The sequence below is a fragment of the Lutra lutra genome, chromosome 5, assembly GCF_902655055.1.
Source record: "Lutra lutra chromosome 5, mLutLut1.2, whole genome shotgun sequence".
NCBI classification, from domain to species: Eukaryota; Metazoa; Chordata; class Mammalia; order Carnivora; family Mustelidae; genus Lutra; species Lutra lutra.
In genome coordinates, this window is record NC_062282.1 from 64364357 (window position 1) to 64390959 (window position 26603).

General features: G+C 47.2%; 1 protein-coding gene across 1 annotated transcript; it reads left to right on the top strand.

Moving 5' to 3' along the window:
* Positions 1-522: 522 nt before the first annotated feature.
* On the top strand, positions 523-6668 carry MSX2 (msh homeobox 2). The gene is made up of 2 exons (XM_047731589.1): positions 523-1004; positions 4931-6668. The coding sequence occupies exons 1-2, from the start codon at positions 626-628 to the stop codon at positions 5353-5355; spliced, it is 804 nt and encodes a 267-aa protein (XP_047587545.1). The 5' UTR covers positions 523-625; the 3' UTR covers positions 5356-6668.
* Positions 6669-26603: the final 19935 nt, after the last annotated feature.

The following is a 26603-nucleotide window of genomic DNA, read 5'->3' on the forward strand; positions in this document are numbered from 1 at the left end:
TTGCCAGCGGCCAAATACTCTTATAAGCTTCATGGATGTGTTACTGCTTTTAGCAGGGATGCTGGCCCGCGTTTTCAGTGCTGACTCCTAAGTTGTAAAGCCCAGTTTCCACGTATAGTAGAAGCTTCACAAATGTTTTTTGCATCGTCAGTTGCAGATTTTAAACGTGTTCTGGCGATGGGGGTTGGGGGAAGTGGGATGGGCGCGAGGTGCCTTTTTAAAAAGGGGTCAAAAGAGAGAAGAAATGGGACTCGGCGAACTTCCTCTTTAAATAATCGGCCTTAATTACGCCATGGACTTTTCAGTTTTGGCGTGATTATAACCCTTGAGGGATCGCCTAATAACAACTCTGCTGACTGCTCCTGTAATTAACTCCTAATTTATTTCAAACAGGAAAAAAAAAAAAAGGCCCCAGCCTCTTCCAGGAGAGCCAATCAGAAACGAGCATCTGTGGCGTCAGCGCCAGAGCCGGCGCCGATTGGCTGAGCCGAGTCTCCCACTTCCCCTTGGAGGAAAGGCACGGCTCCCGGCGCGCCCCTCCCGGCTCCCCCCCAAAAAGTTTGAGTCGCTGCTGCCGGGTTGCCAGCGGAGTCGTGCGCGGGGAGCTACGTAGGGCAGAGAAGTCATGGCTTCTCCGTCCAAAGGCAATGACCTGTTTTCGTCTGATGAGGAGGGCCCGGCGATGGTGGCTGGGCCGGGCCCGGGGCCCGGGGGAGCCGAGGGGGCCGCCGAGGAGCACCGCGTCAAGGTCTCCAGCCTGCCCTTCAGCGTGGAGGCGCTCATGTCGGACAAGAAGCCGCCCAAGGAGGCGTCCCCGCTGCCAGCCGAAAGCGCCTCCGCCGGGGCCACCCTGCGGCCACTGCTGCTGCCCGGACACGGCGCCCGGGAAGCTCACAGCCCCGGGCCGCTGGTCAAGCCCTTCGAGACCGCTTCGGTCAAGTCGGAAAACTCAGAAGACGGAGCCGCGTGGATGCAGGAACCCGGCAGATACTCGCCGCCGCCAAGTGAGTGAGCGTCCGGGCCGGACAAGGGGCAGGCGGGTCCGCAGACTTCTGGAGGGATCTAGGAGGCCGGTATTCCAGGCCGGGGGCTACGGGCACCCCTCTGCACTCTGCTCCCGGGAGAGCAAGCTGGCGATTCGTGGCTTGATGTCCCCAGCGTTGCGCGAGCCAGCGGGAGCCAAGACACCCTCTGGGTCAGGTCCGCGCAGCGCGCGTTCGGGATCCCCTAGCCGTGCAAAGTGTCCGACACAGTGGAGGACTCGCCGGTCTCCGAAGGGCGAAGCCCAGCTGGGTTTGCCGGGTCGCTCGGTTACCGGCTTCTCTAGCCCTCAGCCCCGCGCTCCACTCACTTTGCTTATTTTTGTCTTGCCGTCCTGCGGGTTTCTGTCTGGAGAGTGAAGAGGGATCCACTTTTAATGAGCACTCGAATATACGCCATGCAGAGTCGGAGGTGCCTTACCTCCTTTCAGAGTTCACAGCCCAGCGAGATGGGCCCTCTTACAGATAAGACTAGCTGAATTCTAACCCCCGGTATTGGGTAGAAATCATCATCTTCCCCGGGTCCCGCGGGTTTCTGGGGGAAACCCATGAAGGGATGGCGGCAGAGACTGAGGCCAGGAGGAACTGTCTCCCTGTCGTCCTGGCAGCCAGCATCTTCGCCCAGAGCGGGCTAGGGTCAGAAGAGAGCGCCGGCTCCCTCAGCTCATAGTAATAATTAACAGCATTCCAACAGCGCTTGAGAGTTTACAAAATGATGCTCGTTAGTTCACCAGATCCTAATATCACTGGAACCCTCAAGTGTAGGCAGAAGCACAGGAGAAGTGGTTATTCCCTATGCAGACACCTGGACTTGAAGAGGACTGAACTTGCTTGACCCAGGTCACCATAATGGCTGAATTGGGCAAGGGGCCCTGGTGTCCAAGCTCTGCTCCTCTCTAGGCTGACCATCTTTGATCCCTATCCCCAGAGAAACCAAGCAGAGGTCCCCACACCAGCACCCCGCTTCCTGCCAATGAAGCAGGATGGCATGCAGGCCCAGGAGAATTGATTCTCTTCCAGCTTTACCACTTATTTTGGGGCCTGGGTGTGCAATTTGGAGAAATTATTACCTATGGCCCCTTTTATTTCTATTTCTATCTCCTGGCCTTTAAGATTTCTCTACCCCCACTGCACCTATAGAAAACGTATGAAAGAAGAGTCTGCCCAGGGACTTTTACCAAAGCTGGGAGACCCACACACCTTCCTTCATTTTCTTGGGTCAGCCCTCATGACTGAGCTGCATAGTATTTGGTGAACAAAACAAGGCCATATACCCCAGGGGCAATCGCTGTCCCCTCGGGCATAGCTCTCCACCCTGTTAGAAACTCGAAAAGATTCAAAGGGTGTGGAGATTAAGGACTCAAAGAATTTAAACTCAAGTTTGCACAGTGCTTTATAGCACTTTTCACCATATTATCTTATCTGATCTCGTGTGGCAGCAGCTGGCCTCCTGGTAACAGACTAGGACGTTTCAGAAGAGTTCAGAGGAATCAGCACACACTGAGTTTGGGCTTGATGAACAGTCCTCCCCCACCCCCCACCCCCAGAACAAAAACAAAAACACCTTGGCAATATTTAATGATCACCTGTCTGATGGTAGACAGGGCTCTGGGTATTCTAAAATATAGTACTCTGAACCACACAGCACAGTATTACCCATTTTATTGATGGTGAAATAGAGGCTCAGAAACTTTAAGGAACTTAATTTGTTGGACAAATACTGAGTGCACATGTGTTTTAGGCCTGGGTCAGTATTTGTCCATGATGTGCCCATCAGCACATCAAGGATTCAGGTCTTTCAGGGAGCGGTGTCCAGAGGTCAGAAATCCCCACTTCCTTAGGCTTTTGGGTTGTGGGATGGCAATTCCCCTCTTGCTCTGTAAACCACTCTCCTCCCCCCACAGTGAGGATGAACTTGGGGAGGTGCTTGGGGGGCCCTGGGTTTGACCTTCCCATGATAAAAATCCAAGATTCTGGAGAAGGGATTTAGTTTTAAAACAAAAAGTGGTTCATTAGCTCTTTGGGCCTAGAAAGGGCAGCAGAAGCCCTGTGGTTAAAATGGTGGGTTCAAGGAGCGCCTAGCACCAGAGCCTGGGGCAGGAGGGAGCCACTTGTCTGGCCGGGTTTGTTATTTGGAGGAAGCTGTTTTGCTTTGTATAATCGCATCCATTCTTTGACTGATTTAAAATGGTTGCGGGGGTGGGGGGACGGTGAGGAGTGTTGAGATGAAGCCTCTTAGCTTTATGGCTTTGATATTTTGGGTAATCTCTGTAGCCTGGGTTTCCTAGTTCAAATGCACCCTCTAGGAGCAGCCGGGATGACCGTTCAGGGCACAGAGTTCCTGCAAACATCGAGCAGGATCCAGTGTAGACACTAGGAGCTTGGTCTGTGCCTTGAAACAGCGCGCTAGGTCTGGTTAGTGAAGGGTGGAAGCAGGTCTCCGGGAGTCGTCAACAGACAGGGTTGTTACTTTATGTGTAAATCAAGAAGTAGGTGCCCAAGCTCTCTGGCTTATTTAGGGATTAGCATATGCAAAAGTCTAGACTTCTGTGCACCCCAATCCTCTCTCAGGTTTCTGTTTTGGATCGTCTCCTAGAAGGTACTACCTCTTAACTTTTTAGTCACTCCAGTGATGGTTAATAATGTCACACTAGGAGGAATCTCTTTTTTCTTGTTGGAAATGGAGACTGGGTGGGACTTACTGTGTCACCCTCAAGTATGAGGTGTAAACTCTTTCTTGGGCCGTCGAAGTAACTAAACAAGAAATGCGACATTCTCCCCATGGGTACTGCGGAGTTACTATTGTGGCTGCTTTTGGAAAATTAGCGTAGCTCATAAAAGCCAAATGCAGAAAATTAATTGTTGAGCCTTCTATCCCACAGCTCTGCATTCCTGCCCCTGCCTCCATTTGAGGAAAAGAAGCCCCCGAGTTAGTTGATGTTGTGGAAGCAGAAGGATGCCCAGTCCTATGACTTCCTCTCACCGAATCCATTTCAAATATGGGGTCTGCAAGTGGTTGGCATACCTCTATTTTGCTTGTTATTCCCTCTTTCTAAATTCTGGTGACAAACTAATCATTTACACATTTGCTCTAAACCAGAGAATGGTTAGAGATGACTAAAATGTCATCACATGCTCTCAGCTCCAAGGCAGCTTGATTTCCCCTGACATTTACATTTCTGAGCAAGCTGATTTTGTCGTCCTCCTTCGTAAACTTTATATTACAGAAGCACCCGGCCAAGAAACTTCTCCCACATCCAGATCTGTAAAATGATGTTCAGGTTTTAGAATCTGTAGACTGGATGGGATGACAGCTGTGCGGTTGTTTATTGCATGGGGCTGCTCCCGATCAGGAGATGCTATTAATGTACCACAGACCTTTATCTGCACGATTGTCCTTCATAAATATGCTGGCGCACTCCAACTTTTCCTGACCTGGAGAGGGGACTGACTCAGTTTAATAGGACCCTTTTTTACTTGTCTTCTTACAGGCTTACCTCAGCATCTTAGAGAAGGGAGGATTGTCAGGAACCCAGTTCCCCATTTGAAAGACCAGAGAACTTAAATGGGGTTTTATTTCTCAGAGAATACTCCCAGTGCCCTTGAAGTCGGTTCATAGCTGTTCTAGTTCCATTATCCGTAATGCTGTTGTTTCCCATATGGAAAGTTCCATACACTGCGAAACTCCCAAACATTTTGTAAAAAGACTCAATTTCTTAAATAAAGCCATTTAGCCATTTAAATATGCTCCTCCCGTCCCACCCCCCACCCCACCTCCCCTATGGATTTGACTGGAAGTCCCTTTTTGAAGGCTGAAGAGGGAGGCCCTTGCCAGCACACCTGGGAGAAAGCCACTTCTTTTGCTAATTCCCTCCCTCTCTGTTCTCCAGGACACATGAGCCCCACCACCTGTACCCTGCGCAAGCACAAGACCAACCGGAAGCCTCGGACGCCCTTTACCACGTCCCAGCTCCTGGCTCTGGAGCGCAAGTTCCGCCAGAAACAGTACCTCTCCATTGCAGAGCGGGCAGAGTTCTCCAGCTCTCTGAACCTCACAGAGACCCAGGTCAAAATCTGGTTCCAGAACCGAAGGGCCAAGGCGAAAAGACTGCAGGAGGCCGAACTAGAAAAGCTGAAAATGGCTGCAAAACCTATGCTGCCCTCTGGCTTCAGCCTCCCTTTCCCCATCAACTCACCCCTGCAAGCAGCATCCATATACGGAGCCTCCTACCCTTTCCATAGACCCGTACTCCCCATCCCGCCCGTCGGACTCTATGCGACTCCAGTCGGATATGGCATGTACCATCTATCCTAAGGAACACCAGCTCCATAGACTCCATGATGGATGTTTGTTTAAGTGGGCCCCCCCCTTCAAATGGCAGTACCAAGCCCGTAGGCCTGCTCTGCAAACCTGCATGCATGGGCCACCCTAAGCGGCCTAAGAACTATTTGGCCACAGCCTTAGTTCGAATTTGTTGTTTAGGCTGGAGGCACCAAGCCCCATTTTCTTGGGGCTTTCTTGATCTTCTACATGCGCCCTTCTCCTTCCACAAAGATTGGCTCTGGTGGTTTTTATATATAAATATATATATAATAAAATATAATAACATTTTTATACAGCAGCCATAAAAATGCAGATTATTTTGAAAGGCAAAATTTATATGCATATATGTACTTTTTTCTACCTATCACCTTCCTAAAAGAGACTGCCTTAAGTCCAGTTGTTCTTTTCTTATAGGAGAGACCAGTGATTTGCAAAAATTGCTGACATTTGGTGATTTTGATGGGATGATTGCCTTTTGCTTATGGAAAACAAAGGTTAGAATTAGACAGGATGCATAGGAAGTAGAGATGGAGAGATTCTTCAAAATGACCAGGACACATCGTGTTTTTTGCATTTTTACATGCATTAAAAAACTCATTAGGTACTACCCTATGTGGCCCTATATTTTTCCTTCTGTCCACATTGTTACAGATTGTTAAAGTTTTAACTTTTTTTTTTTTTTGTAAGATCAATAAAAGGGGTGATGAGAAGAATCCTGAGAATGCCTTGGGGGTAAGGTGGGACCTGGAAGTACTTCCTAATTCCTCTCAAGGCTGTTGCTTAACTCCATTTCAGATAATTGGAGAGTGAAAAGTTTAAAGCAAGCCTGGGGAATTGATGGTTTCTGTGAAATACTAGGTACAAGTCAGTCCTCACACACTGCAAAGGTGATGGGGGGGGCGGGGAGTGTAGTTAATTCTCTGCTTAAAAAAATAAATACATTGTAACCATTACCTATATGCTAAATATTCTTAAACAATGAATAGATCCAGAAAGAAAAAAAAATCATGCTTTCTCTGTGTGTGTACCTATTGTATGTGCTAAACTTATTAGAAAAATTTATATACTTTTTAACATGTTGGGGGCAGAGGGTAAAGCCATGTTTTGACTTGCTAAAAATGGTGTTGTCAAACAGCCCATTTAGCTCCCTGGTATTTCATCTTTCTTTCCATCTCCCCCCACCCCCCACCACCCAGTATACTTTTATCCCTTTGAAAGGGTGCCTTGTATAATTTTATATATTTTATTGAAGAGTTATTTCTTATCTCTTATTCTGAATTAAATTAAACATTTGTTTTATTGCAGTAAAGTTTGTCCAAAGACAGTTATTTTAAAGGGGGCTCTCTGTTCGTAGCTGGGTTCAACTAAAAAAAAAAAAAAAAAGCCACCAAGACTGGAGGAGGGGGCCAGTGGTTTTTATTATGATATTAGTGTGAATCAATTAAGATTTGTGCCCAGATTCAGCCTGGGGAGTGGATTGAAAATAGCCAACGAAATACTTTGAAACATTTCCTCTGGCAGTTTGTGTTACTCATGGAAAAGAAGTGGAATTGCTATTCCTTTTTCAAACTCTGGTGAAAGATGAGCTTAGAAGAAGTGGAGGGGCCGAGGGATCCGGCAGGTTTATAGATGATCAAAGGAAAATCTTGAACTTGAAATCTCCCGGTTAACCAAAACAGCAACAGATTTAAAACTGGGGGAAAGGGACCTATAGCTCTTTGCAAATGGAGATTGTAACTAAATGCATTCCCTGGGTTGGGGGGGGTGGGGGTGGATGCCTGCTGCCCTTTCAGGAGTGTGTCAAATCGCATTCCGTTTACCATTCCTAACTCCTTCCAAGGAGATGGACCCCGAACAAATGCTCTTTTCGGTTTGAAGGGGGAAGGTGGTTCATTCAAGTCCCGTTTGCTTTGCAGCTTTCCTTTCCACTGGGTACAGAACAGGGTCAGACTTGGGTTTTGAGGCATAACCATTAGAAAAAAAAAATCGGCAATGGGTGGGGGAGGCTGAGATGGATCTTAAATAACACTTTTTATTGCAAAAATAAATCCTAAATGGCTACTGATGATGATACCTTTGGGAAGTCTGTTTTCCAATGAGAAGCCCCGGTGACCCTGGGAACGCGGGCAGAAGGGAATGGAGGAGAACTTGCTGCGGAGGCTGAGCGGTGGGGAGATTGGCACCAGACATCTACCGAGGACTGGCACTTTCGTCTCACGTTCTCACTGCACTGACACCCACTTTGGAGGTGGGTGCCAGAAACTCCATTTCCCGGTCGGGTGGAAGCTCCCAGGCGTCAGGCAAGGAGTCTCAGATCTCCCAGCTCCAGCGCCAGCGAGATCCAAGCCCTGGGACTTGCTCCGAAGCTGGGGGCCATTTTTTGCTGCTCCACCAATGCACTCGCGAGCTGAGCCCCAGGAGTGTCCCGAACCTCCCCAGTTTTCGCCTTTGCCATCCCGCTGGGCCTCCCTAGCCCCGAACTCCTAATTCCAGTCCGGAATCCAGCCATTCTCATTTATGGGATGCGTTTTCTAAAGGCCAAAGCCCTTCCTGGTTTCGTCATCAGCCACCAAGTTGGGTCCCTAATTAGCCCGTCCACCAAGCTTCCTTCCCGGCGCCGCTTGACCCCACAGCCTCGGGCGATCTCAGCCAGGATGGGGGATCGGGAGACTCCAGCTCCGGGTTAAGACAGCTTGCCCCGTGAGGAGGGCTTCGCAAACCAGGGTGCGACTAGGAGAATAGGGGCTGTGACCTGCGTGGCCAGTGGGGTGGATTGGAAACTGTCTGGACGACTGTGCATTACCTCAATCGCCTCAAATCCCAAAGGAAAAATGAAGCCTGGAGAGAGAGAGAGAGAGAGAGAGAGAGAGAGAGAGAGAGAGAAAAGTGCCTCGGGCTCAAGCATGCACACCCTGGGCACTACTAGGTGGATGGGGTGACCCAAGTGAGAATGAGGCCAGATTGCCGGAACTTAGACCATAGCCACAGGTCCCCGGGCCCCGCTGTAGCGGGCCTGGCTCTGGTGCTCCCTCCAAGACTTCTGCCCGGCTTTTGAGTCGGCCATTGCCAGAGTCCCCACCTTAGTCGGGCTTGGTGTGCCGGGCGTTACAGAAGTTCCAGAGACCGAACCAAACAACCTGGGGCGGCGGGAAGACCAGACTCACCCAGGAACCGCGCAGTCATGCCTGCAGAATGAAAGCCCAAGATGCCAGTAGGCTGCTGACCTTGGACATCCTCGCCCAGGTGGCCAGTAGCCTGGCACACCCATCCGCGCGTCCTCCCATAAGTTCAAGGCTTTCCACCAAACTTTTCTAGAAAGACAGCACTGCTTTAGGGAAAGAGGGGAAGAAAGGAGAAGAAATCACATTTCTTTGATTTGAAGTAGGCACTTTCTTGAACGTCTCATTTAATCCTTGCACACCCATGGGGGACATGTCATTGATGCCATCTTATAGTCCCAGAAACAGAGTCTCAGAGGGGTTGCTCAGGAGGGTCACAGAGCCAGTCAGGGGCAGCAGCAAAATTCAGGCCTAAGCGGGAGCCTGGTGGGGGGCATGAGGGCTGGCAAGCCCTGGGGGAGCTGTCTTAGATGTGATGTAGGGGTCTCTAGAGCTCCCCAGATTCCCAAACCCTGAGAGCCCATCTCTGCAGCATCTCTCTGCATCCCCTTCCCCACCTCACTTGGACGAAGTGGAGGGGGGAGCCTTGCCACTGAGTGCCTGCTTCTCCATCACTGGGGACCTGGGTCTCAGCCTCACCCCGCTCCCCCACGGCAGCCCTGCGGAGACAGCGCCTGGGCAGGGCCCGCGGGAGGTAGGCAGCAAAGGACCGGCTGGCTGAGAGCAGGCACTGGCAAAACGTCTGCCTGACCTGACTGAAAAGAGGATCCTTGCCTTTGAGCAGAACCTTGTCTGACCGAATGAAAACTCCCACGGCCATTCTTCCCTATAAAAGCCGCTCATTTGCCACGGGTTGGAGAGCCATTCCCCCACCCCCACTCCCTCTCCGCTGCTGCGTTTGGAATAAACATAAACCTCATTTATAAAAGAATCCACGTCACACACACACACACACACACACACACACACACACTCCCCGAAAGCACAGGGCCCAGTTGGTGATGTTGATCGCGCCTGTGTCCTCCTTCAGCGTAAGAAAAACAAAACAAAACAAAACAAAACATTTCCAGATTGGTGATGCTGTAGGCCTCTTTAATGAAATTGGTCAGAGAGCGGTGAAGAAAAGTCTGCTGTCAACTCCTGGACCCCTCTACCCCTCTCCCACCCCCAACCTCCCAGCTGCCCCCTCCTCCCCTCCTCCTTGCTAGAAACCAAATAAAAAGCAGTTAAAATTACTTTCAAAATAGCCCGCTTCAAAGCGGAACAGAGGACCAGGCTTCGGGATCCTGAGTCCTGCCTTGATAAGGTTCTCGTAATAATCAAATCCAAACTCCATCCACCTCCCCTGACTCTTTCCAATCTCCTCCGGACCCCTCTGCATTTGTTGATGAAAACACTTTGATGTCCGGAGTCCTCCAAACAATTATTATTATAATTTTAAACAACCTGGTATTTTCCATTACTAACGGCTCGAGCTTTGAAGTTACACCTCATAATTTCCTAAATTAAATAAATCATTTTAAGTTTGCACTGGGAGGCTTTTAATAGCAGAGAAAGGAATATCATTATCTTATTGAGACCCAATTGTGGTGGCTCCAGCATGGCTGTAGCTAGGGGCAAAGTAGGCTCACTCTAACAGACATACTTTATTAACCTCCCATAACTCTTGAAAGAACATTTTTATATTTTCTTTGATTTCCCCCCTCCCTCTCTTGTTTTAAAGCTGTCCCAACCTTTAATTAGTGCCTAATATGAAAAGCATTATTTTTTTAATGCTATGTAATTTACCAGCGGCAACAGGCCAACTTAACAATTGTTTATTAGACTTGGTTTTTCACACAGGGCAAAGAATGCCGCTCCAAACCCAACTTTTCATGGGTGGTTGCACTAATTAATACAGTGTCTGAGGCTCCTAGGGGGTTTTTTAATATTGAAGCCTATGGGGGCGGAAGGGGGTTTTAGAAGTCCAGCTCCTGCCGACGACGTTCTCGCTCTGATTTCTTTCATGCTGTTTTGATCCTGTCTGTGGAGTCAGCACAGACAGAAACTGCTCCCTGGCCCGGGAGACTCCAGGGATCCTGAGACAACAGGCCGGAACCCCAGAACCTCCACTTGTGATTTATGGCTTGTGGGGCCCAGGCTTGGGGTGCAGGGAGCCCACCAATCACTCTGGGCTTGGGGTGGGGACCCCCTCATTCAGCCTGGAGGGAGAAGGAGCTGGCCTGGGGCTTGGATTGGGCGGGAGTTAGGCTGATGGGGGCAAATGCCAGGGCTTGGCTCTGGGCACAGAACTGGCTGAGATGGAGGCAGGGCTGGGACCGAGCGGGTAAAGCTGGGGAGGGACCCAGGCCAGCGCGGCCTCCCCTTCCCTTCTTCTCACTTCTTTCCTCCTCTGTTTCCCCATTGTTTTTCTCCCCTTCCCCACCTCATCTTTAGTTTCTTCCCTCCCCCTTTATCTCCTCTTTCTTGTCCTTTTGGGCTGTCTCCTTTATTTCCCTGACCCTACCCTTCATTCTTTTTCATGTTTGTTCCACTTTACATCTTCAGTTTTTTTTCTTGTTCTCTACTTTCTCACCGTCTATACAATTCCTTCTAGCACTCTCATTCTCAACTTTCTCTTTTACCCTCCCTTCCTCCCTCTTCTTTTCCTGCCGCTTTGCTCCCCCATTGCTTTTCTCAATATCTTTACTTTTTCGATTTATTCTCATTCCCACTCTCACCTATTTCTCCCCTTCTGCTTCTCTGTTGCCTTTCTTTCTAGCCCCCCGGTTCCATCGATTTCGTGCGGGATTCCCGGAGTCTGGCCGGGGCGGGTCTGGCCTGGCGTCTTTGAGCGCGCGGGGCCCTCGCGCAGGGGCCTCCTCGCCACCAAGTCCCTTCCGCGCCCTTCCCTCCCCTGTTGCACCTGGCCAGCGAGCAAGGGAGAGACCCCTGGGCGGGAGGAGGGCGCGTCACCCGTTTTGTCCCTGGAACCGCGGTCGTCGCGGGCGAGAAGGGCAGCGCCGGGCGTAGAAGGGCCGGGTCCCCGCGCTCGGCCCCTCTGCCCCGCCCGCCGCCGGCCGCCCGTTTGATGTCGCGGGCCCGGCAGGAATGCGGCCGGGTTATCAATCACCCAGCTGGATCCCGAAGGTCTCGGCCTAATCACATTTAATTGCTCGTGGAGGCCCACTCTCGCCCCGGGCCGGCCGCCGCGCTCAATTACTCCCCAAATACCTGCCATCAATAAATGCGCGCTGACAGCGGCCCGGCCGGCTCCGCTGGCCCAGGAGACCTCAGCCGGCCAGGCGCCCGCATCTCCCCACCCCCGCACCCCATCCCCCATCATTAAACTTACACCTCGACGCAGGAGGAGCAAGCCAAGCAGATAACAGTCCCCTCTTACTGAGCGCTTCCCAAGTGCGGGACACGGGTGCCCAGCGAATTACACGCATCAGCTCGGTGGAGTCCCGGCACCGTCCCGAGATGGAGTCACCATCTCCATCTGAGTTGAGGGAACGTAGGTTCTTTCATTAACGTGCCCGAGGTGGCAAAGGTAAGCAGTGGCCCCACTGGGACCAGACCTACCGACCCAGCAATTCCGCCGGCCTTGAGCGAAAGCACGAGGCAATAGTGCCTCCCAGAGGCCGGAGATTTACCTGGGGCCCCCGAGCTAAGGTGTGTCCGCAGGCACCTTAAGCCAGGTGTTTCCTATGGAATCTTATTTATTTCTCCCTACAACTTTGTGAAGGATCCCCATTTTCTTGTCAACATTTCCTAGCTGAGGACACCGGGGCCTGACCCCCATGTGAGCTTGAAGGGAGTTTGTCCTGTAACTGAGGCCCTGACATGCCTTCTGCCTGAATGCCATCCCTCACTCCCCTTTTTCTCTCTAGAAATCTTGAAATTCAAGACCCATTTCCCATTTCCATAGAGCAGGACTGTACACCTCTGACAGCAGAGTGCCCAGAAAGGGGACACCATGATGCTGAGATCACTCAGCTGGTGAGCTTCGAGCCCCTAAATCCATGTCAGTCTTAACTCTCTCCATGATACTGCCCTGCTTCTATCAAGAGCCTTTACTTTAAAAAAAAAAAAATTTTAAAAAGCACCTTGTGTCTATATTTTATGCAGTTTATCATTCATGGGGAAGCAATAACTACACATTTAAACAAAAATGAATAGGGGGCCACTGATTTACCAAATGAGGCCAAATGGCCAGATTAGCTTAGGTCAGTTTGTAATAATGGTGATGTAAGATGCTCAGTGAAAAAAAGCAGGAATATATAAAAGCAGGAATATATATACGTGTGTGTATATATATATGTATATGTATGTATATACATGTATGTGTGTGTGTGTATATACACATACACATGTGTGTATACACACACACACATACATGTATATACATACATATACATATATACACACACGTATATATATTATGTTAAATATATACTATGTATTTCATCTAATCAAAGATACCATCAATTAAAATATGCATTTATATTTTGCTAAAAAGAAAACAATTGCAAACTATGATGTAATGTTTAATTACCCAGAATTTTTTTACTTATTTTAATAGGTCTTATTATTAAGAGCTTTTCTACATTAAGAAAAAAAAATGAAAAGGGCAAGAGTCATCCAAAGTCAATCTTTGACTTTCTTTATTCCCTTTATACCCTTCCTTGATCTGTTACTATATTTATAAAATATATTCCAGTGCCCAAAACACTCACATCCTCATTTGGCCCTCAAGGTAATAGATGAAATATTATTATTATCCCCATGTCTTAGAAGATAAGAAGGGCACCCAGAGAGGTAAGGTGACTTCCCTGAGATCACCCAGCAAAGAAGCAGAGCCAGGCTTGAAAATTCATTATGTAGTTTCTTCCCATCTGAGTAAGATTAAGTTCTCCGTGGACTAGAAATCTGTCTGACTATTTTCTTTCTTTCTTTCTTTCTTTCTCTCTCTCTCTGCCCCTCTCCCTCTGTCTCAGTCTCATGCTCTCTCTCTCTTGTTTTTTTGTGAACTCAAGAAAGTGTAGAGGTCCCTGAAAGAGGTTTCTGGGTTGCAGGACCTGATATAAAAAGAGCTTTTTAAATAGCAAAGCTCTGCCTATTTTTATTTCAATGCTGAGAATGCTTGATGATGGAAAAACTGACTTTGTAAAGAAATTGTATATAAGACGCTAAGTGCCTCCTGAAATCCCATCGCAGAAAATCACCTGAAAGGTGGTGGTGATGGATGAGGCACTTATTGATGTGAAATTGGCCAATTTAGGGAAAGTCTGAGGGCTGCAAAATGTTCATTTCTCCTCCCTCCCACCACATCAGCCATTCACCCCGTCTAGTCTTTCCAGTTGGATTTCTCTTTGTTGAGCAATGGGAACAGAGAAGAGCCAAGAAGACAACATAAAAAGTCCCAGGGGTGGGTGTGGGGAATAAGATCTCAGACTTGAGCATTCCAGGAAAGCAACTGGGCAGTGAAGTCATCCCTAACGGATGTGGGGTGGGGACGGGCCAACACTCCTGCTGCGTCAGTGCCTGCGCCCTGTGCTGGCACAGGGCAGTATGGCGGGGCCCTGCTTTTGGGACTGGACCTCCAGATCTAAGTGATTCCTAGGGTTAGGGCCATCTCTGCCCTTTGTACATATCTCTAAGTCACAGCCATTTTGATGAAAAGAGAATAACAGGCTTCACACATGATCTCTGGCTAAGTCTGGGGCTAGAAAGTAGAAATCATGTGCTTTTCAGAACATGATAAAGAAAACGAGTATGTGATGCGTCTCTGGGGTTCAAAACTGCAACATTTTTACTACACAAACTAAACTTTCTTTCTCCCTAAATCAGCAGCAAGTGAAGCATATTTTCCCCCAGGACTCAAGACACACCTGAACAATGATCCTATCCCACCCCAGGACTTTCCTGAACTTCTCCAAACAGAATTACTCAGATTCACTACAGTGAAGAAGAAAAAGATGATGTTGTTCATCTCTTTGGATAATTCCTGGATTAAATGAGCACTTCCTGTGTGCCAAGGCAAGATCAAGTCCTTTACCTAATTTCATTTTAATCCACACAGCAACACAGTAATGTGCCATCCCCATTTTGTAGATAAGGAAACTGAGACCCTGAGAGATTATGTTACTTGCCTGTGGTCTCACCACGGGTGAATGGCAGAGCTGGATTTGAATTGTTGAACTACAAGGAACATGTTCTCAAGAGTCCTCTTTGCAGAGCGTTCACGGTTTCATAAAAAATTTTGGGTATCGCCTCCAGGAGCAGAAACCAGGGTGAAAGAGATTGTCCTTGGGCCCATTGTGTTCTGAAATGATTTAAAATAAGTTGCCAACGGAAGCCAAAGGACACTTCAGGTTAATACCTTGAACTGGGGTCGAGTAACACTGAAGGATAACGCCGTCGAATCTCAAGGTAGAAGGGAGTGGTGTGAGGATATGGTGTAAGAACTTCAGAGGGCAAGTGAGTTGCCCCATATTACATAGCAGCAGCTGTATGGAGAGCAATATTGAAACAAACCAACAAAAAAAAAAAAAGGAGAAAAAAAAGAGGAAGAGTTACATTTCTAGTTCAGCTCAGCAGATCTGAGCTCAAATGTGTCTTAGAAACTTTGATTTCTTAGCAACCTGAAACCCAGATCTATGATACCTTAAATGTTTGTAGCCCACTAGGAGAGGCAGCCTGGATCAAGGACACCGGGATGGGGGGATGGGTTTTGGTCCCCAATAATATCTATCTCTCACAGCCACTCCAAATTAAAAGCATGTGTGTATTATTTGATCTGATCAAATCATATTTTCCCAAGCTTAGAGAAAGTGTGAGTAAAAGCATTTTTTTTTTTTTTTAAGAAGACTTTGCTATTTTTATTCATCTTGTAACATGCCATGCTGGTAAAAATAGCACTCTTGCTGGGCAACAACACATGTCTCCAACCCCATCGTACTCCCTTCTGATGCTCTGGTTCTGTCCTCCTTTAACTGAGATTTTTGGCGCTTCCACCAAAGTTACCAACAAATGAGATAACCGAGTTACCTAGTTCAAGTCCAAATGAGCCACCAGTGGCTCTCTGGGTCTGGATTTAACTCCTGTAAACTGAGGCAGGAGTTAGCAGTCGGGGAAGACAGGAAGCCCATGAGGGAAAACGTTTGCGCTCTGTCTGCCCTCAGCCCTCTATCTGGTGCTTGGAACAGGGCGTGGCCCAAGTAGGTACCCAATAACCATTGTTGACTGAATAACAATCAACGTTGATTTTAAGAGGTGAACGTCTGACCAAAGGACCTAACAGTTCTGGCAACATTTGGGGGCTCTGGGTTGAACTGACTTTGAATGTTTTAGAAAATGTCACGAGTTCAAACTTTTAAATAGTTGGTTCAGTTCACAAGACAATAAAAAATGATTTTCATTTGCCAAGATGGGTCAGGTAGTGCTATCAAGGCAGTTATGAAAAATTCTGGATCGGTTTGAGGTCCCTGATGACTAGTCACAGAAGAAAATGAAAGAAACTTTCATGACCCCGACTGGTGTGTTAGCCAGACTCCACAGACTTGGTTCTACTTGTCCTTATATTTCATGGGCGAAAACACGTTTAAGACATTGCATTAAATGAAACCCTCCTGAGTTATAAAATTGTCTAAGTGGATGTAGGACACTTCTCTAGAGTTTGTTTTACAGTGTGGTCCAGAGGTTAATGAATGCACTCGCACTCGTAGATAGGAGTGCAGGAGGCGGGGTTCTGGCTCTGAATGGCAGAGAGTTTGGAAGGAGAGGAGAATCCCCAGAAAACTTCCTTCTATTGTCTTGAGAGCCTCAGTGGTCTCTTCTGTAATATGGGACTTATGGTCCTTGCTTCGATAGCCTTCAGATGTGTTTTTTCTTTTCTTTCTTTCTTTTTTTTTTAAGATTTTGTTTATTTATTTGACAGACAGACAGAAATCAAGTAGGCAGAGAGGCAGGCAGAGAGAGAGGAGGAATCAGACTCCCTGCGGAGCAGAGAGCCTGATGCGGGCTCGATCCCAGGGTCCTGGGATCATGACCCGAGCCGAAGGCAGAGGCTTTAACCTGCTGAGCCACCCAGGTGACCCCCGATGTGTTTTTTCCAGAGGCCTAATGTAGGCATAATTAACTTTCTAGAGACCGCGAGACCAATGATAACATTTAAAGCAAAAAGCTTCTGGGAATCAGGTGGAAAATTAAAAAAAAAAAAATACTAGTTTCAGGTTTAAAAGGGTCATCCCTTGGACAATGGAACTGTCTTCAACTGGAAGTCTGTTCAGGGATCGGGAGACAATGACTTTCTCGAGGACATCATCATACAGCTCACAGAGCCCAGATCTGGGGGTGCGGTAAGCCTTCGTGAAGTTTATCTTGATTTTTGAGGTGATTGTAAAAAACCTGACCTTTCTCGTATTGTTATTTCGGAGATTGTAAAAATCTCCCCCAAGTTTGACAATTGCCCTACACTTATCAGAGCCCAGATTTCTAAACTCCAGGCCAGAGTAAGGTCTCACGTTACTGGGACTTCATCACTTTTTGCAAATATACTGCAGGCCATTTGCTGGTAGGTTATGAAATATGATCGTAAATTAAAACTAAATGGCTCACATAAAATAAATGGACAAAGAGCACTTTGTGACGTCGAGGGCTCTAGTTTGATTGTGTCGGTTCATTTATTTGGGTATTTAGAGGATTTCAAGAAGCTAGGTAACCCAGATAACCCCACTACTCGAAATAGATGGTAGACATGATGGTAGGTGTGCGGGACTCTGGAGGCGGGGCTTGGTCCAGACCCCCTTCGAAACAAATGAGTAAGCGCCACTTTACAATGAAAAGTTCCGTCACATACATTCTGTCTTTGAGGCAAAGAACATTCTGTGGAGGAGGAAAGAGAGGCTCATATGTGGGGGGAGGGTCCCCAAGTTCTCAGAAGAGTTGAGCCTTCTGCTGCAAACAGAAAATCCAAGCCAAAGGACACCTGGTTTATTTTTCAAAGGAGTTAGGGGCTAAGTCAGTCCTATAGCTTGGGAGATGGGTGGTGTGGGGGATAATGTATGAATATTCGTGCAGCCTTTAGAGGCTGATCCTGGCAGTTGGCCGCTCACAGCAATTATATCCCTTCCAGTAAGATCGGCATCTACGGCATCTACTTGTCTAGTTAATTTACAGACTCCCCAGGCAAGGAGATCGGACAAAGTAGGAACACATACCTCGACTTTCGGGGGCTGCCAACTGCTCTCTCAGGATTTCATTTTAGTTTCACTATTTTAAAATTGAGAGGAGAGGCGCCTGGGTGGCTCAGTGGGTTAAGCCTCTGCCTTTGGCTCAGGTCATGATCTCGGGGTCGTGGGAACGAGTCCCGCATGGGGCTCTCTGCTCTGCAGGAAGCCTGCTTCTTCTTCTCTCTCTGCTTGCCTCTCTGCCTACCTGTGATCTCTCTCTTCAAATAAATAAATAAAATCTTAAAAAAAAATTAAAAAATAAACAAAAGTAAAATTGAGAGGAATGGTACAGAAAACAGTGTTATTTATAATAAGTGCTTGTCATAGAAATTAGTTCTTTTCCTAACAGGTACTTCTTCCTCCCTCCCTCCATCGCTCCCCCTCTTCCTTCCTTTAGTGGTAAAATACCATAACATAAAATCTACCATTCTAACCATTAAGTGTACAATTCAACAGCATTAAGTACCTTCTCAGTGCTGGGCAACCATCACCACCATCTATCTCCAGAAATTTTTCTTCTTCCCAAACTGAAACTCTGTGCTCAGTTGAACACTAACTCCCCATCCCCTGCCCCCCAGCCCCTGGTAACCACCTCTCTATTCTCTGTCTCTATGCCTTTGCCTACCCTACATACCTCGTGTAAATGCAAACAGACACTGTGTGTCCTTTTGTGTCTGGCTTATTTCACTAAGCATGTTTTCAAGATTCATTCCTGTTGTAGCATATGCAGAATTTTCTTCCTTTTTTAAGGCTGAATGATAGTCCATTGTATGCGTACCACGTTCGCTTTGTCCATTCACCCGTCATTGGACATGTGGGTTGTTTTCATCTTTGGCTACTGTGGATAAGGCTGCTATGAACATGACTATGTGAATATCTGTGTGAGCTTTGGTTTTCCAATTTTTGCCTCCTTCACCTATTTCACACCCCCACCCCCACCCCCACCGATGCCCTTTTAAAGTAGATGTTTTCTGTAAGGATTTATGTCTGTCTCCTCCTCTAGGCTGCGCCAGCCCTTGGGGTCTTGTCTTTAAGAAGCTTCCAGTTTGGTGAGGAATGAACCAGGGAGCTACAATTGCTACCCAGAGGGGCTCGGTACAGCCATGGAGGGAAGCTTCAGAGCCCTGGGAGTTGGCAGAAAGGAGAAACCAAGTCGCCAGGGCTGGTGCAGTGGCTTTGTGGAGAAGGTAAACTTCTAACCATGTCCTGAAGCATGAACATCTCTTTCCAGGCAGGCAGAGGGAGGGGAGGAGGAAGAGCACAGACAGATGGAAGAGGGGGGGAACAGAATTGTGCAGGTGGACAGAAGCCCAGGAGGAGCAAAGGGGCTTAACAAGTGTTCAGAATCTAGGTCAGACTCCTGGGTTCAAATCCTCACTCCCCTAACTTTGGGCAGGGCACGTAACCTCTCTGGAACTTGATTTCTTGATGTGTAACATGTGGAGGACACTAGTATTTATCCTGGATGGTGTCGTGAGGATAGAATGAGACAACAGATACAAAATGCTACTCACGACGCGTGACCTGTAGATCGTCCTCGGGCCTTGGTGGTGAGCTTATACCCCATGGTAAGGATTCTGGTCCTTTCCCTGGGCACTGAGGAGCTGCCAAAGCTTTTCAAGCAGGTAATGACAAGGCCTGGTGGGGTCTTACTGCAGGAGTGGAGTGGGGGTACCGACAAAAGGCTAACCTAGCCATCTTCCCCGGTGTTCTTTTGGATAGTAGGGGGGATAAAACCAAACCTCTCAGTGTTGAGGCAGGTGGTCGTGACCCATTTTGCTCATGAACAGTCGGGCAGAGCCATCATTTTAACAATTTATCTAGCACTGGTCATCCCTCATTGTCTCCTCCAAAACGTCACGCTGCCCACCGGAGCAATGGGCATATAGAAGCTCTAAACAAGCATCACCCGGATTCAAAGAATTCTACGGCCACACCTTTTGCCTTCCCTCCATCTCCTCTCAAAGTCATCTCACTCCTCTCCTTTGGCTTATGTTAAGGTGTCTCACCATAGTCTGAAGGATTCCGGGGTGGAAGTGATCGTGTGCCAGTGGAAAATCTAGAAACAAAATGCCCGCACCAGGAATCTCCAGGCCCTGGGCTTTCACAACCTCTGAAAGACAAGCAGCGGCTCCCCCACCAAAGACTTCCACTCTGTGCCTCGGCTTTAAAAGTCAGTCTCATGAAAGCCTTTCCAGCATGCATTTAAAATCATCCATCCAAAAGATAACTAAATCATGGCCATTCATTGCTCTCAGCCCATCACACTGCAGTGAAAACATGTATTTAACTGAGAAAACACTGAGCCTTCACTCTCCCTGGCCTCTGTCTCCTTTCTTCTCCCTTTCTTTGACGGCTCCAAATGTTATGATTCATCTCAGCACTGCCTAATGCAGCAGTGAATTACAAGCCCCAGAGATTTCCAAACCCGGAGGGGTCCGGGGAGAGGACGTCCCTCAGTTCATCCCGGGCATTCTCTCTCCAGCCAACTGTGTTTGTTCCTTGACTCCTTTTGATCATTGCTTATAACAGTAGCCAAGCAGAGGAAATTAAGCTTTTGTATTTAAACTAATCCATGACCCTGGATAATTTGTAAGAGACATCTATGAGAGGTTAAAAATGAGCCTCCAACTGCTTGATGTGGAGATGTCCCAGACACACCATGGCTCCCTTGGTGGGATCATAGAATTTCAGTGTCGAATGAAAGGATGTCAGACCGCACGGTGTCCTTTGGGAACATCTGTCTAGTCCAACTCTCTTGGTTTGAAATAGGAGAAACTGAGGTCCAGAGAGGGGATAGGGACCTGCCTGGGGCCCACGGAGAGAATTAGTGGCTGGGTTAGAATTTACTGGAGGATTTGTGACCCCCTATCCTAAGAGGGCTAGATAATTGAGGACAATGTGACCCTGTAGTTATCTGCTGTTAACCTCTTAACCTGTTATCGAACGGTTACTGTCAGGTGAGCATTCCATCTGCCTGTCCTCAGAGTCCAATCTTCAGGCTAGCAGAAGCCCCAGTCCCCTACAGTACAGTTTTCAATGGCCTTTTGAAGGGGTTAAAGTTCTAATGTCAGGATTAAGGTCTGAGGCTCTGGGGTCAGACTGTGTGTGCTCTCTGGGCCTTGGTCTCCTACGGTAGCCAGTACAACTCCCCTCTCAGGTTGTTGTGAGCATTAAGTGAGTTCACTGTGGTACAGTGCTCAAAATGGCATCTAGCCCTAAGAAATACGAGCTGTTACTATTATTCCCGCTTCTTCTACTCCCCATCTCTCTCATGCAGGACACCTAAGAAGGAGAGATAGTATGTACTTGAAAACGCCAGGACCTATAGACCTCATTTCAGCTTCCTGCACTGGGGTGAGATGTCCTGACTGACCAAAACATATTGCATGGGAGCCTTGCAGACACTGCAGTACGAGTCCCAGTTCCGCCACTAACCCGCTAGGCCACCCTGGACAAGAAGGTCAGCTCCCTCTGCCTCAGTGTTCTCCTCTGTAAAATGGAAATTTTGGTCCTGGCCTTTCGTGTGAGGAGAACTCCATTAGTAAGGATTTACAGAGGACTTCCTCAGTGTCACAATAATGGACCCTCAGGCTGATGAGTGGCCTTTCGGGGCTCACATTCTAGCAGAGAAAATAGACAATAGAATTAACACAAACGAATAAATGGACACATTCCTTCATTATGTGAAATCAGCCCCAGTTGGTGCAAAGAGTGTGCTCATCCCCTGACATCAGAGGGCCTGACAACCAAATGTCTCTTCTGATAGAAGGTGATACCTGCGATGCCTTTTTTTTTCCTTTTCCCTTTTTATTATGGAAATTTTCAAACCTATACAAAAGAGAAAGAATAGCATAAAGAACTTCCCATCACCCTGCTTTACCAGTTATCAATGCATCTCCAAAATTGTTCTGTCTAAACTGTTCCCACCCACTTCTCCTCTTTCCCAGGACTATTTTGAAACAAATCTCAGACATAATATCATTTAACCCATAAACATTTTACCATCTATCTCTAAAGATAGATTATTATTAGTTTTGTTTTTTTTTTTTAATTTGCAAGAGAGAGAGAACCCGGGCATGAGAGGGGAGAAGTCAGAAGGAGAAGCAGACTCCCTGCCAAGCAGGGATCCTGATGTGGGACTTGATCCTGAGACTCCAGGATCATGACCTGAGCCAATGATAGCCACTTAACCAACTGAGCCAGCCAGGCTCCCCCAGATAAAAAATTATTTAAAAAAATAAGCACAATGTCACTATCCCAAGTAAAAAATTAACATTAATTTCTTAATATCATTAAATATCCAGGCAGTGTTAAAATGTATTGCCTCGTTTATTTTAAAAATGACAATTTATTGAAATTAATATGAAAATAAGGTCCATACATTGCAATCTGTTGTTATGTCTCTCAAAATTTCTTGTAGTGCCTAGGTTTCCTTCCCCTTCTCTTTGTTTTTCTTCCAATGCATTTGTTTGTCCAACACCAGGGCTCCTGTCTATATGTTTTCCCACCCATCTGCATCCCCGTGGTGTCATACAATAGGTTCCTCTGTCCCCTGTAATTCCTATAAATTGTTAGTTAGATATAGAGGCTTGGTCAGGTTCAAGTTCTATTTTTGGAAAGGCTATTTTATGGATGACATTATATTCTTTTTTTTTTTTTAAAGATTTTTTATTTATTCATTTGACAGACGGAGATCACAAGTAGGCAGAGAGGCAGGCAGAGAGAGAGGAGGAAGCAGGCTCCCCGCTGAGCAGAGAGCCCGACGCGGGGCTCGATCCCAGGACCCCGGGATCATGACCTGAGCCGAAGGCAGAGGCTTTAACCCACTGAGCCACCCAGGCGCCCCTGGATGACATTATATTCTTCCATCACAGGCCAGCAGCTGGTTATCTCTCAGTGATGATCAGTTCCTAGATTCATTACTTCTTTAGAGGTGGTGAAGTAACATACTAATCCTATCATTCTCTATTCATTTATTAGCCATAATAATTATATAAAAAGAAGCTTCTCTCCATCAACTATTTGGTTGCCCATGGCACAGCCAGTATTGAAAGACAGGAGTAATATTTGATCCTTTCTCTTTAGTTACCATTTTTCAGAAGAATGGGTTAGTTATATAGCCTTCTTCAAGGTCAACAGGCTTATGGCTTTAAAGTATTTTATGTATCTCAGTCTATTCCAGTATTTTTTGATGAACAAATGGTCCCTCTTTGGCCAATGTGAGCTTTTTAAAGTTGGCTTCTTTTTGATGTAACTTCAGTCATCTTTGAAAGCTTTCTTGTTTTCCGGTAAAAGATGATCCAAGCTCAACTTGGACATTTCCTGTTTCATGCATGGAATCAGTCATTTCTCTAAAGGAGTGCTGGTACCTTTTGCTGAGGAGCAGTATTCAAGGCCACAGTCTGGGTAACAGAGGTGCTCGTTGCTAGCTCAGAGCTTAGCAAGGCATGAAAAGGACTGATATGGTGCCTCTTGTCATGGCTCTCTAACCAGACTTGGAAGACAGGAGTAGAGCACATGGTAGAGGGGTGTAAAGTGTTAGGAAGAGGGTCGCGTCAGTACTATAGCAGGCCTGGTCCAAGATGAGGGTTCAGGAGCAAAAGGAGGCAAGGATGGGGAGTAGGGGTGGGACTATAGAAGAAATACTTCTTGCTCAGCCTGTAACTAGATGTTGAATCCTCAGAGGGAGGATTAAATGAGTAGGTCATGACACTAACATGTCAATGTTAACATCCTAGGCAATGAACCTCTAGTGGTGGAATTCAAAACACTCAGCCTATGGGGAAGGGTTTGCTTCCCAGGAACCCCTTGAGCGAAGTACTATTGTTATTCCCATGTAAGAGATGACAAGTCTGTAGTTGATGTAAAATTAAAGAATTTGCTGAAGGTGACTGATAGTAATTGGTGGAAACGGGATTTGAATGCAGGACTTTCTGATGCCACAGATAAGCCTCTTAACCACTCTACCGCGCCCTAACACCCAAAGTGTATTCACATATAAGTGCTTTTTTTTTCCCTCCAAAACATGTGTCACATATTACTGAACCAATCTATTAGCATGAAAGTACAAAAACAGAGGAAAGTCATTTTTCCAACAAGACATGCCCAATTGCTCAGATAGTAGAGATGTTTACAGAGTGATACGTTGTGAGCAAGTGAGCTTACTAGAGCATGAATACCTGTACCGTCTGACTGTGAGCTTGATCTGCCATCTCACATGACCTTGATAGGGCATGCCTATGCTTGCCGTGTCATTGTGATTCTTTAGACCCAGTCTGGCTCTTCTTCAGTGTCTCTTCCTGGCGCTGTACCTGATTTTATCATCATTTTCATCCAAATCCAATGGGGATGCAATGGTTCTATTTTTGTTTCTTTTTTTTTTCTTTTTTTTTTTTTAAAGATTTTATTTATTTATTTGACAGAGAGAGAGAGATCACAAGTAGGCAGAGAGGCAGGCAGAGAGAGAGGAGGAAGCAGGCTCCCCACCGAGCAGAGAGCCCGATGTGGGGCTTGATCCCAGGACCCTGAGATCATGACCTGAGCCGAAGGCAGAGGCTTTAACCCGCTAAGCCACCCAGGCGCCCCCTATTTTTGTTTCTTGAGCAGGGATCACTGGATCTGGAAAGTTGCAAGAAGACATGGCAAGAAACAGTCGACCGCACACGCCGCGACAGCAGAAAGGGGAGAGAGCATATACGGGTTTTAAGGCTCCTCATTAAAGGGTTAAAAAAGCACTTACTTCTCAACCAGCTGAGAGCCTGAATCTTACCATCTTATCTCACCCTTGACCAGGTTGTTCCCTTCTCCCCTCCTCCCAGGACAACTTGAAATTGCACGATGGCCCTTAAAGTCATGGTGTGACATGGATCCAGTTCCTTCACTTTTGTTTCTCTGAGCTTCATTTTCCTTATCAGTGAAATGGGGGTAATACTCTCCATTGAGGATGCGATGAAATGATATAGGGAAAGAACAGGATGAATGCTAAATAAATGGTCCCTGGTTTTTGGTTTGTTTTTAATTTTTAATTTTATCATTTTTTAAATTTTTAATTTCTATTTTTTTAAGATTTTATTTATTTATCTGAAAGAGAGACCCAGCCAGAGAAGGAACACAAACAGGGGAAGTGGCAGAGGGAGAAGCAGCTTCCTGCTGAGCAGGGAGCCCCATACAGGACTCCATCCCAGGACCCCAGGATCATGACCTGAGCTAAAGGCAGATGCTTAATGACTGAGTTACCCAGGTGCCCCAATGGTCACCGTTTTTAAAAATAATGAACCAAAAGCTAACATGTGTTATGTTATTTGGTGGCCATTACACCTGGAACAGTAGATATATTCTCCATATTTTATAGAGGAGGAAACTAAGACACAGTAAGGGGAGTTCCCTTGTCTAAGATGGCACAGAGTAAATGGAAGCACCAGCATTTGAACCCAAAGAGTCTTTGGACCTTATTAAGCACCATGCTCGACTGCCTTCCTGGGGAGTCTTGTCCGATAGGGGCCTGCCATTTTAGCCTTGGGACCTTGGCACTTGAACCCACCTCACTGAAAGGGAGGGGAATTTTGCCTAGAGATGGAGGTACCTGCTTTAAGAGGCCTACTGCCGGTCGACGCAGGTGACCCACCTTTCAAAGAGCCTATTGAACACCATTCTAGAAAGCTCAGCAGCCCAGGGTAGAAGCCTCCTTTACCATGACACCGAACCATGGGCGGGTGCTGAATTACTTCAGTAATTACTTGTTTTATAACATATCGCCTTCCTTCCTACAGAACTCAAATTAGATCATGGGCATCACTCTCCTGCTCACACTGGGAGAAAGATGGTCTTTAAATATTAACTTTGCTTTCAAAATTTTGGGTCAAGCTATGCATCTTAACCCCACCACGAGAGAGAGAGAGAGAGAGAGAGAGAGAGAGAGAGAGAGAAGGAAGGGGACAAGGGAGCAATGTTCCAGTTTCATCAGCAAGCATCAGATTAGCTCCTCTCTCCAGCCCCCAACTTTTTTTTTTTTTTTTCTTGAGAGCTCCATTTCTTGAATCAGGCTTTATTAAGAACATAGGTTTGAGTCTACAGGAACAAATTCTTCTGGCTCTTTAAGGAACATATTCGAAGGGGGGGTTTTATTAGGTTGCGATACTGGATAAATGATACAACATGCTTTCCAGCATGAATCATCTGAGTAGAGTGACAAAAAAGAAGCTTGAAAACTAAGCACCGCCAAAATATTGGCAGGCCTCCGCCACTCGGGCCAGATTTCAGATTTCATCTCCTTCAGACCAAAAAAAAAAAAGAAAGAAAGAAAGAAAGAAAGAAAGAAAGAAAGAAAGAAAGAAAGAAAAAAAAGAAAACCACAACCCCCCCCCCCAAACCCCCAACCCATTAAATTAAATTAAATTTTAATCTCATGGTAACAATTCCCATGGAGGAAAGCTTAAGTATTTTGTCTACATCCCTCCTCCCCCCCTCGGAATCACAGACTCCCCGCAATCAGAGATGGAGAAGCCCCCCGAGGGTCACCCCGGCTGGCCCCAGGGTTTCCTCCCCCCTGCCCAGGCAGTGCCCCTGTCGTGAGCTTGCTAGGTGGAGCGGCGGGGCTGGGTTTTTATTAGCAACACATGCGGGGCCCGCGGCGCACCCTGACAGCCGGGCAGCCCCGAGCCAGAATGGATGGCTCTCGGGCAGCAAGGCCACGGTTACAAATGCGCCGCGGCGTTCTCAGGTGGACAAACGCTGGCCCCGGCGGCTCCGGTTCCCAGGCGCGCGGAGGCGGCGGCCCCCTTCAACTCGGGGCGCGGGCGGGAGCGGAACCCGTGTTAATTACTGTACGTTTCCACTGTAAAGAGAGTCAGCCGGGGAGCGGGGCCGCGGCGGCTGCCCGGCCCCGACGCACAAAAGCTTCATA